This window comes from Carya illinoinensis, chromosome 12 (assembly GCF_018687715.1).
Source record: "Carya illinoinensis cultivar Pawnee chromosome 12, C.illinoinensisPawnee_v1, whole genome shotgun sequence".
NCBI classification, from domain to species: domain Eukaryota; kingdom Viridiplantae; phylum Streptophyta; class Magnoliopsida; order Fagales; family Juglandaceae; genus Carya; species Carya illinoinensis.
The window spans coordinates 24385587-24397600 of record NC_056763.1 but is presented as its reverse complement, the minus strand read 5'-3'; the positions used below and the strand labels follow the sequence as shown (position 1 = coordinate 24397600).

The following is a 12014-nucleotide window of genomic DNA, read 5'->3' as shown; positions in this document are numbered from 1 at the left end:
TGCTCTTTACAGCAAGTCATGAGACTTGCCACATCACAGTAAAATAGATATTAAGTCTGTTCCTCGCTGCACTCGAAATCGAAGGGAATACAAGCACAGGCTTGAGAATGTTGAAACTAATTCCATTTGCCAATCTTGTGTTGGTCTCATAAATGTGAGGTTCCACTGTTGGCAGGCTTCCTTGTAGCTCTCTGTATGGAACAACTTCTTGAAGGCCACCCTAAAAGGCTGTACCCACAAAACGCATCATGCCAAAACCGAGCGTTACTTTCATCATTCATCTCAGAATATGATGAATCTACATAATTCTTGCCCCTACTACCTCTTTATTTTCTTACACACCATTAACCCAAAACAGCTCGTTTATAAATCGAATCAGCAATGTCTTGATCTACCATAAGCAGCCCTGCCCTACAGAGACCTACAAATAATACTAGCATTTCCCAACAAAGAGGCAGTTTGAATCGTAAAAATATGCCCATGATGTTGCTTAGCAATAGATACTAAAAATTTACAATGTTTATACCTTTTTTTTTTTTTTTTTATAAGTTCAATGTTTATACTTTTATATCTAAGATACCAGAACACAAGGCATCATTGCAGTTACCTACAATACAAGACTTAGAAATAAATCAGGGGGCGGCATTCAAATTATATCTAACTCAGATTACACAACAGGAATGGCCAAATATGCTGAGAAAGGAAAGAAATTGAATGCTAGTATTGGATCAGAGCTAATTCTTCAAAAGGCTCGGAGAAACTATTAATCCAACTGCATTGTATGGATGTACAACATGTTCAACCATAAGATGGAGCCAGGCATTCATCAACCATATCCACGAGATTTGGGTTCTCCAGTGCTGCTGCCACCCGTTCTTTGTCATTCAGTTGTTTGTTAACTGCATATACAACAGAGAGTTGAAAAAGGGCATATAGTCGAGCCATAATTTATATAAGATATTTTTCACGGATTAAGCATACTAGATGGTGTTTACATGTCTTAACAACAACATGCCAAAAATACATCACTTCTACATCACCGTTAATGAATGCACTTACACCTTTTTCTTTAGACTGCGTTTGGATGCTAAGCCGAGTTAAGTTTTTTTATGAATAATAGTGAGTTTAGATGGTTGAATGAGTTTGGTGTGGTCCACTTAAGATAAGTTTAGGTGTGTTTGGATGTTAAAATGAGTTTAGATATGTTTATGGAAAGTTATAAAAGACATGGCCTCACCATTATTTTATACTGTTTAACTGACAAAGCTAACCAGATTATTTTTGGTCTTTCGGCACCAATACAGCAAAGGAAAAAAAAGTTTCCATTTGCATGCACTGCAGCCCTCAATGCCAACAGAAAAATTCACAATTCCTACAGTAGAGCCTGCGTACAGCTTGTTGGAGCAGTTGTCAACACAGCATAACATATTTGTTATGCTCTACACAGGCGCAGCGGTTCAGACGGGAAGGACAAGACCAAAAAGATCCTGTAACTGTTGGAGCATGAGGGCTGCAGACATTGGAAGAGTTGACGGTGGGAACCTTTTCTGTTGAAACAGGGGTTGCACACATCTAACATCCAACCTGTCGACTATCGGGGACGGCTGTGGGATTCGATTGCCGCTAGTTTTCAAGCTGCCAATTGCGATTGGGAAATATTCAAAATGGCGCTCGATCAAGATTACTATGGAGGCATCCGAGAGGTTTTGAATGGAACGGGAATTTTGGGATTTACATAAAGAGGAAGAAGAAGGACGGGAAAGAGAGAGGGAGAGACCGAGAGGGAGGAGTTATATCGGAATGGGAAAAAAATTTAAAGTGGGCAGACGAAGTCAGGAATCCTTGCAAAGTCAGGGATTTGTCACGTCTATCTACAGTATGAAATGAGTTCACTGCCTTTTATGGATGAAACTCAGGTCAAAGGGCATTTGAATGGCAGATGAAGTTCAAATTTGAATTGAGCTGAGCTGCTTTCATCATCCAAATGGGCCCTTTAATCTTTGAAGCACAAACAGGATTTGTTAAGACAAATATGGTTCATATTTCTCTCAAGAGGTAATATTCGAAAAGCTCTTCATGTCAGTAGATGGAGTGGGGTCAAGGTAAGCTTAGTGGCATGTTAACTAGGAAGAAGTGACTCTACATACTATGCATTACTTTAGTTAGCATGGCAAGACATGCCATCAGCGGTGCAAAATATCTAGACCCATATTCAGAGAGAGAGAGAGAGAGAGAGAGAGAGAGAGAGAGAACCTGATGCTTCAGATGCATGAGACCCCGGGGCTACCCTTATATCAACCTAACCAAAATTAACAAGAAGTTGTAAGAAATGGGGCACAAACTACCAATATATCAACCTAACCAAAATTAAGATGAAGTTATAAAAAAGGACGATGTGTTTCTTGTGGGTAGCATATGAGGTGCTAAATAGATGGACCTCTTGTATACTTCCATAATCAGTTTACACCGTCTTTTTTCTCAATACAATTTACAATACTCTCACAAAATATATATGAGATGCCAAGCCAGTTCAATTTTTTTGTTTATTTTTTACCAACAAAAAAAATATATATAAGAGATGTCCACTTTATATATAACGTCCAATATGCAACCAAAATATGACAATTATGCATTACTAGATAGTCTGTACAGTATACACATCTTACAGCCTAAAAGAAGTCACTGCAATTCATGATTGGGACCCGTTTGTGTATACACATCACCAACTTGTTTGTGTGCAATTCATTGCAATTCAAGTTCAACCATACAGAATCTGTGTAGTTTGCGATTCTATATTGGGACCCGTTTAAGTAGCTAGCAGTCCTTTTTGTTTCATGATCTAATTTTAGACTTTGGTTGTGGTGGTAAGTACATTCGTCCTAGATGGGTTAGGCAGGATATTCAACTTACCAAAAATTTCCTTTTAGAGCTAAAACTCACCCCCTTTTCACTGAAAAATTCAGAGTCAGCCTGTTCGGCTAGGTATGCAGTGGCAACTGTTATGTCCATCCGATAGATATGGGAGGATAAAAATGCATGAGAATGTATATTATGTTGCTTTGCTTTAAACTTTTTCCCTATGGAGGAAAACCACTGTTTTTAATTCTATATTCGCCGTTCTTGGCTGGAAAATGAAAAATAACTTTCTTTTTGCTCACAAAACAGAGTGGTAAATAAAATAGCTTCTATACAAACACAACACTAAACAACCTGTCTTTAATATTATTCACCATCACATTCCTCATCAAAATGCACTAGTTTCCATGATATATTTTTTTTGATAAGTTGGCGTCCATGATACATAACACAGTCCTTCAACTTGTGTCACTCCATGTATATATTCCGCCACCACTCCAAGAAGCATTTTTTTTTTTATCAGTCTCAACTTCTAACAGTTGAGTACATAGATGTATTAAAAAGTAGCACGATAACATCCCAGGCATTCCTAAGCAATCTTTCAGAATTATATCTATTGTTCAAAGCACAAATTGCTTTGACCAACACTAACTCTTGAGGTGATTGCAACACTCTATACAAGAGCCTTAGAGCAATGCACGAACCTGCCAGCTCCTAAAACCCAACACCACCCACTTCACGCACCAGAGAAAATAACAAAAGAAAATATGGGAAGCCAACTTCGAAAATACTAATCCCACAAGTGAGCAGAAGAGTTGATGTGTTATCAAACAGACTCCTATATGAAACCTCTTAAATTATCCAATGTAGTGGTTCTCTGTTACTGTTCTATCATTTGTTAAACTAAAAGCTCTTGTTCAACTGTCTTGTCGACAAGTAATAACATGCTGAATTCTGAAATTAAAATAGAAACATAGGTGTGAAGTTCTGATATTCCATAGTACGTCATCAGCAATAAAATTAACATACAAGGAAATAGGGTTGATACCTTGTAACGAGAAGGCAAGCTCCTCAAAAGTTTTACTCGCAAGCAAAGTCCAATAATTGTTGCCATGCTGCAGTGTTCAACTGTGGGAGTAAATGTAACTCTGAAACAAAGCATCATCATTTGTTAAATAAGGAGAAAAGAACACAATAAAAGGAAAACGCATTGCATGAATAAAAATAGGACAGAAGAATAGCGTCTACCTAACATAACTTTGCACGTCATCTACTTCAATTGCATCTTCTGTTATTACTTTGAGCTCCTCCAATGAGTAGGGGTGCTCTGGGTCCTTTATATCTCTTACATGATTTAAGAATGTTAAGAAAAAAAAACACAAATAAAATTTTCAGAAATAACGCCCTGCAAAATTAGGTAAAGAAAGAACTTCTTTCCAAAATCAGACGAGGAATTATACAGTTGATCTGTATGCATCTTATTAGAAGAATGATGTTCAAAAGAAAGTGGAATATAAACAAACATCGCTGTAAAGTTCGAAACTGAACAAAAAGGTTTAAACTTTTACCCAGTACCTCAAACGTTCAATATTGCAATGTTTAGGTGATGATAAATCACTATTGCATTTGCATCTATCCATTAAGTATTAACGCACATAAATGTCCCTGAAAAAAAAACTGTTCGATTGATTCATTGACGATTCCAAGTTCTGTAAATGCACCCCACAGCCATACCAATGTCCATTTCATGGTATCTCACACAGGAACTAAAACCAAACACGAGCAAGCAATATGAACGCAACAAAAAATCAATGCCTGGAGCCAAATCCAATGCCCAAAGCCCAGTTCCAGTTCCAGTTCCATGCTAACAAAAAACACAAGCTTAATATGTGCAAGTTCCCTCGATTAGGTATAAAAAACATCTAAAGCAATACAAAATATTAATAGCAGAATACCTAAATAAAGTCACCCACCCCCAAAAAAAATGAAAAAACAGGAATAAAATTCAAAGAAAAGGATATCGAAAACTTCTTGTTGATCGATGGGTTCCGCGGCGTATTCATCCGAGTAATCACTCGGCGCGCTTCGAGCTCGACGCTCTTTCTTCTCGTACACGATGGGGTTCGCGTTTATTAATTCGGAAACCATTTTTCCCTACTAAAAATTGAAAAAAAAAAATTTAATTAATTTAGCCAACTTGCTTCTCATTCAAACAGCATAAAAAAAAACCTTTCAAAAAAAAAAAAAAACAGCATAAAAAAACATAGAAAGAATAAACTGGGAATTAGAACTAAATCATATTTACTAAAATTATAATACCAAAAATAGCATGGAAAAAAACTACTCACCTTTTTAACGGCATGCCCATTTAAATTTTGGGGCTTCTTACAATCAAAAGGGGGACCAAACTTTAAAAATAAAAACAACGAAAATAAGATAGAAAGAGGGAGGGGAAAAGAGGGGAAAGAAACCTTTAACTCCTCGATCGTTCTTAAATCTTCCTCTTCTTGTTTCTTCTCCTCGTATCGGGTTGCCTTGTTACCGTCTCTCTGTCTCGCCGTGTCTCGCAATGTCTCTTGTTAAATCTTTTTTGCTGGTTTCGTTGAGCACACCTGGCAACAGCCACGTCGACAATGTATATTATTTAAATGGTGGGACGTCGGCAAATAGTAAGGAAAAATGAAAAATCTTGTTGAAAGTGAATAGGGGCATCAATACATATTTGTAATTATTTAACGTGGTTAATTAAAAAATAAATTTTATTAAAAATAATATTAATTTAAATTTTAAATAAAAAAATATTAATATTAATATATAGATTGATACACAAATTTATTTATACATAATAAAACTCATATATAAAATATATAAATGATTAAAAAAATGTTATTTGTAATGAAATTCGCAAAAAATTTATCATTTTTAAAAAAATAAATAAATATAAAATTTATATAAGAAATTATAGATCTTATATTTTTTAAAATAATTTTTTAATATTTAAGGATTAATTATACATAATACTACTGTTTTTATTTTTTATTTCTAAAATATTTAAGTGATTTGTGTATTTTTTAAAAATATTTGATAAGAAATTTTAAAAAGATAAATATTACTTATCATTTGAAATAATATTTATAATAATAGAGTGTGTATATACAATATAATTCTTTTAAAAAATAAATAAATATAAAATATATATGAAAAAAATAATTTTTTAACAAAAAAAGATATTTACAGTAATAAAATAAGTAAGAGCACTCTCAATAACTTATATATAATACAAAAAATGTAAAATATTTGAAAGAATATTAATAAAATAAGCTTCATCCGATTAGGTAAAAGATTTTATAAAATACATATTGCTACAATAATCCGTTACATGTAGTAGGTATTGTTTATTATTCAAATAATTTTTTTTTATTATTTATACTTCATTTACCCCCTCATTTCCTTATTTTTTTTTTTTACATTTCAATACAAATTTTTTTTATTATTCATCATTTAAAACACCCCTATTTTATTTTTTTTCTAAAAAAATCTTGAAAATAGTATTTATTCAATTTTTTCATATTTGATTTTATTTTTTATTTTTATTTAACTTATATAAATTTATTTTATGTTTGTAGGGCTGAATTATGTTACATTATATATAATAATATATTGTAAATATAAAAGATTATATGGATATTACAAATTTATTGATAGAAATGAAATGTTTAAAAAAATAAAAAAATATTATTTAAATGATATGAAGAAAAAATAGATAAGTTAATATATGACTTATTATAAAAGTCAATATATAAAATAAAAAAAATAAATTTTAATAATATATTTTGAAAGATGGGATGAATGAACCATTAAGAATGCTTTAAGTACTGAACTTTGATTTATAAAAAGTTGAATAAATATGAGATATATATATAAAAAAATTAATTGTATAATAAAAAATCTTAACTTTTTTAAAAAAATTAAACAATGCTTACCTAATTTATAATTATATTTAATATTATTATTTTTTAATAATAAATTTTGTTTAAATAAAAAATGCGCGACTCTCCAACTACAATACATAATATTATCCTGTCAATATATTTAAAAATAGAAATGAGAAGCAGAATTAAAAATATATATATATATATATATACACTACCACAAAACTCGTCTCGAGAAAAGCAAGTATTTTTTTCCCTTCATTATTTTTTTATATTCTTAAATTTTTTTTAAAAAAAATTTATAATATCTTTAAAAGTATTTTTTAATTATTTATTTAAAAAATTTTAAAAAAATTATCGGACCAATCGGGAGCCAAATGTCGGTAGGTCTGGCATTTGAAAAAAAAAAAAACGTTTATTCCGCTGTGCATCTCGACAAAGATGGCTTAAGAAAAGAATTTCCGAAGAACAAAACCCATCAACAGCTCTTCTGAAAGCCCTAGCAGCACTCATCACTGTGATTCATCTTCCGAAGCCCTAGCATCTCCGGTTGCCAAAGTGGAAAAGGAATGGGAAAACAACAAAAGCATACAGACATGGAAGCATACAGGTAAGCACACAAGATAACGAGTTTTTCTCTGCTCTTCTTGTCTCATAGGTCATGAGTCTATGAGACAAAAGGCGAATTTGGTAACCGGGTGTAGCCCTTTCGGAATTTTACAAGCGCTATGCAAAAATAGCCAAAGTCGGCACTTTAAAGAACAGAGAATCGAAAAATTTAACACACTGGAAATAAATCTGGAACAGAAATTCTTTTCTTGAACCTGGAAGGAAGGCTGCTCCCTATCAGAACTGAACCTGGAAATAAACCTCACAAAAGCGATTTTGGCTTGGCCGCGCTTGGGGATATTCGAATCGGAAGACCAAATGTTCGAAGAAATCAGCAGAGCAGAGGCCACGGCTTGAGGAAGACCAGAAGTCGGAACAAAAGCCAGATCCTTTCCCGTCGCCATCGAGAACAGCAGCAGAGTAGAGGCGGCCACGCTTGTGGAAAACTGGGTTTGAGGAAGTAGGTCACGGAAAGGCAAGATCCTCTCGTTTCGAGTTTTGGTCTTTTTGATCATTTCCTTCCCTGCCAGCGTGGAGGTGCGTTAAAAAGTTGCTTAAGAAAAGAATTTCCGTGAATTAAAACATGGTCTTTTTTGTGTTCTTTCGAGAGCCCCCTCCAGTTCTGCCCTAAATCAGTGAATCTCTGAATCGATTTCCAAACTGTCTCGCATTTCCCGCACTCCCCAGGCTCGCTCCCTCCCAACATTTTCTTTTCGTGGAAACCCACTCCATCCCCCTCTCTGCGCTAAGTCCTCGACTTAGTGGTTAAGAATTGGAATCCCAGAAAACAAAAACAACGAAAAGTTGAAAACTCGCTGCCCTGCTCTCCGAGCATGGCGGGGTCCAGCAAGTCATCGAATGCAGGTATTTTTTTTACATGAATATCTTGCTTAGTGGTTTTGGTGCTCCGTTTGTGTTTTATGCTTTGAGTTGTTTTGTGCTTCAGCTGTTTGTTTGGTTGCCTGTGAGACCAACGCAGTTTTCTTCTTAAGTGAGTCCATCGTCATTTCTTCTTTGGTTTCTTTTTCTTTCTTTTTTTCCTTCAGTTTTCTGCACCATTTGGTTTCCACCATGATAAAAATTTACAGAGATTATTTTGAGGACAAATAAGATGTTAATTTTCTAGTGCGCGCGCGCGCGCGCACATCGTGTATATATAATACATATGATATACAATATGCATTATAGAAACATATGTATGCAAATATGATATATATTATGTATATAAAATATATATATATTATTTCCTTCCATTTGGAAGTCTATTGTGAATGAAAAACTGCCTAATATATCACGGTTTCTCACAGGAAGTCATTTATTTGAGCTAGAATCTTTTTTTTTTTTTATACATTTGGGGGAGGGGGGTTTCGAACTCCAAACCTCCATTTTGGAGGCTGGGGGTTATGCCAATGAGGCCACAGGCTTTTGGCTGAGCTAGAATCTTTAATGGTTCATAAAGTGGCCTGAAAATTTATGGAACACCTCAAGCCTAGAACAACCTGGGAATTAAAATAAGCAAGTGGAAGAAACTCACGTATATAAAAAAATAAAAAAAAAAAGAATACTGGAGCCATAAGGTCGAATTATATAACCACCAGGAAGCATTTCAGCTCTTACAAAACAAGAAGTGGGAGGCCCTGCTGGGCCACCAGTCAAAAAAGTCAATGATCTCTCGCATATCTACAAATATTATTTTGAGAAAATAAAAATTAAAATAAGTTAAAACTACTTGAAGACTTCCAAATATAGGCAGAAAAGTTACATCTGTGTATTTTCTTACCCTTTTTCACTTAAAAAACATATCTGTATCTATATGACGATAAAAAATAAGCCGTAAAGAATGTCTCTTTTTATATTGCTTGGAAAGGCTCAGTAGATCATGGTGTAAAGAATCCGCTCTAAAACCTTGTTGTCAAATTTTGTTGTTTTGGATACAACTAAGATGGCTGCAGACTTGTGTAGTTGCCTGGAATTTATGAAGAACTGAAATTTCTGATTATTCTAATATTTGTGTCTTGTAGAAAACGCCAATGTTGACAGCCTGAGGAACTTGAATGTTTCACTCCTGGATAAAAGGGACAATGTTATGGAAATTCTATATGGGAAAGATGGAAGTGAAAGTGTCGAAGAACCGAAGGTTGGAATGAGTTTTTCATCCGAAGAAGAAGTCAGGTTATATTATATGAAGTATGCTAAGCAAGTAGGGTTCGGTGTATCAAAAAGAAGTTCTAAACCTGGAGATAATGGGAAGTTGAGATATTTTACCCTTGCATGTGTTCAACAAGGCACGCCAAAAAGCAACGCATCCAATATTCTTAAACCAAGACCAGTGGAAAAAATGGGGTGCAAGGCCAAGATCAATGCGGCTTTAACTCTTGATGGAAGGTTTACTTTGTCTACCGTTGTGCTTGAACACACACATGCTTTGAGTCCAGGAAAAGCAATATTTTTTAGATGTCATAAGAGGTTAGGTTCTAAAGCAAAGAGAAAGCTTGAACCCAATGAAACATCTGGAATACATACAAGTAAGAACTTCAAATCACTTGTTGAAACAAAGAGTTCTGAGAATCTTCCTCTTGAAGAGAAAGATTACCAGATTGACAAAACAAGGCAACATCAACTAGGAGTGGGAGGTAGCGAAGCTCTTCGTAACTTCTTCATTAGAATGCAACAAAAAAATGACCATTTTTTCTACGTGATGGATGTGGATGATGTATGCCAAGTGAGAAATGTGTTTTGGGCAGATGCACGATGTAAAGCTGCATATGAATCTTTTGGAGATGTAATAACATTTGATACAACATACTTGACCAAGGCATATAAAATTCCACTTGTATCTTTCGTGGGAGTGAATCATCATGGTCAGTTGATTCTTTTTGGGTGTGGATTAATATTAAGTGAGGATACAAATAGTTTTGTATCGTTGTTTGAATCATGGTTGAGATTTATGAATTGTCAAGCTCCCAATGCAATAATTACAGATCAAGATAAAGCATTACAAAATGCAATTGCAAGGGTTTTCCCAAGAGCTCAACATAGATTTTGTTTGTGGCAAATCATAAAAAGACTTCCAGAAAATTTTGGAGCACACTCCCAATACGAAGCCATTAAGAGCAATCTACAAAGTTGTGTATATGACTCTTCAAGTCGTGATGAATTCGAAGAAAGTTGGCAAAAATTACTTGAGAGGTATAAGCTTCATGATAATGCTTGGTTGAATTTGCTATATGGTGAGCGACATCTCTGGGTTCCATCATACTTAAAAAATACATTTTTGGCCGGGATGTGTACATTACAACGGGGTGAAGGTATGAATTCTTTCTTCGATGATTATGTGAACTCAAAGACCACATTGAAACAATTTTTTGAGCAGTATGATAATGTCTTGAGGAGAAAGGTTGAGAATGAGATTACAGCTGATTTCAATTCTTTTAGTACACAAATTCCTTGTATAACCCATTATTCTATTGAGAAGCAATTTCAAGAAGTTTATACCATCGCAAAGTTCAAAGAAGTTCAAGATGAGTTTAGGGGATTTTTATATTGTGTTGCATCTTTGCCGACGTGTGAAGGTTCAATTCATTTGTATCAAGTGGCTGATGAGATAAAAGTTGATGGATTCATAAAACATGCAAAATTTTGTGTTGCCTTCAATGAAGATAATTCTGAAGTGAAATGCCCTTGTAACTTGTTTGAGTTCAAAGGAATCCTGTGTAGACATGCTCTTCGTGTGTTGACCATGTTACATAAAGACTTGTCGTCAAAATACATTTTGGATCGATGGAGGAAGGATTTGAAACGAAAACATACTTTTGTTAAGAGCAGTTATGATGATTTAAGTGGGAATCTAGAAGCACAAAGATATGATAAGCTGACTAAGTCATTTTTTGAAGTAGCATTGATTGCATCAAAAAGCGAGGAAGCTTGCATGAAGTCAATTAGTCATGTAAGTCAATTGAAGGGGGAATTGGTTCATCATGGGTCAAGTTGTGATAGCAGTACACCCTCCCATCACCTTCCAGGTGCTTCCCTCGGCATTTCAATGCAGGTATTCTTTTGTACATGGTTTATAAACTAATAATGAATGCCCTTATGTAAATGCGGGGTCTTAACATGTGTTTTACTTTTATTTTTCTAGGCACCACATCATACATTGGAAGTTATGGATCGGGATGGTGGAATGTCCACTACAAATCAAGATTTACGTGTTAATATTCGTGAGTGATAAATTTTATTTGTCATAATTGTTTTTGTGCATACAATGCTTTTGTTTGATGAAATTAAATAAGCGTTTAAAATTAATGTTACGTGTAGTTGTATATGTTGTATATATGACATTGTTGAATTTTCAGACTGGTCTGCCGTTTTTTGAAGTAAGAATGGGTTTCTAGGTGAGCCATTGAGCTGAATTTGTTCCAAGTGTCGATGGCCTGCTGCTGAATTTGTTCTGAATGTTGAAAGGTTTTTTTTTTTTTTTTTGGCCTGGAAATTAAGAAGTGGGAATTGGGGGAATTTATTATTTTGTTCTTGTCTCTTCAGCTTTAAAAGCTTGCCTATACAGAAGGAACTAGGGGCAATTTCTTAGTCAAAGAAAAACTGACTATATTAACTCCCTAG

At 34.4% G+C, this 12014-nt stretch overlaps 2 protein-coding genes across 4 annotated transcripts; one reads left to right on the top strand and one right to left on the bottom strand.

Moving 5' to 3' along the window:
• Positions 1-577: 577 nt before the first annotated feature.
• LOC122289512 (protein AE7) lies at positions 578-5488 on the bottom strand. Of its 3 annotated transcripts, none has more exons than XM_043096564.1 (6): positions 5328-5488; positions 4878-5013; positions 4105-4210; positions 3905-4004; positions 2254-2299; positions 578-899 (listed from the first exon to the last, which is right to left on the bottom strand). In XM_043096564.1, exons 2-6 carry the CDS (start codon positions 5002-5004, stop codon positions 799-801), a joined length of 480 nt encoding a protein of 159 aa, XP_042952498.1. In that variant the 5' UTR covers positions 5005-5013; positions 5328-5488; the 3' UTR covers positions 578-798. The 3 variants fall into 3 exon arrangements, with proteins under 3 accessions (XP_042952498.1, XP_042952499.1, XP_042952501.1); XM_043096565.1 differs by having other exon boundaries at positions 4878-5010; positions 5328-5479; XM_043096567.1 differs by having other exon boundaries at positions 5205-5361.
• A 1716-nt stretch (positions 5489-7204) lies between these two features.
• On the top strand, positions 7205-11813 carry LOC122289953 (protein FAR-RED IMPAIRED RESPONSE 1-like). The gene is made up of 5 exons (XM_043097407.1): positions 7205-7398; positions 7596-8261; positions 9419-11445; positions 11536-11614; positions 11750-11813. Exons 2-5 carry the CDS (start codon positions 8231-8233, stop codon positions 11767-11769), a joined length of 2157 nt encoding a protein of 718 aa, XP_042953341.1. The 5' UTR covers positions 7205-7398; positions 7596-8230; the 3' UTR covers positions 11770-11813.
• Positions 11814-12014: the final 201 nt, after the last annotated feature.

Coding starts and splice junctions, on each gene's coding strand:
- LOC122289512 (XM_043096564.1), bottom strand. CDS start 5,004: ATGGTTTCCGAATTAATAAACGCGAACCCCATCGTGTACGAGAAGAAA. Junction 4,005..4,104: donor GACGTGCAAAGTTATGTTAG/GTAGACGCTATT, acceptor GCTTTGTTTCAG/AGTTACATTTACTCCCACAG. Junction 900..2,253: donor TCATGCATCTGAAGCATCAG/GTTCTCTCTCTC, acceptor TTGTATATGCAG/TTAACAAACAACTGAATGAC.
- LOC122289953 (XM_043097407.1), top strand. CDS start 8,231: ATGGCGGGGTCCAGCAAGTCATCGAATGCAG. Junction 8,262..9,418: donor CAGCAAGTCATCGAATGCAG/GTATTTTTTTTA, acceptor TGTGTCTTGTAG/AAAACGCCAATGTTGACAGC. Junction 11,615..11,749: donor AGATTTACGTGTTAATATTC/GTGAGTGATAAA, acceptor TTGAATTTTCAG/ACTGGTCTGCCGTTTTTTGA.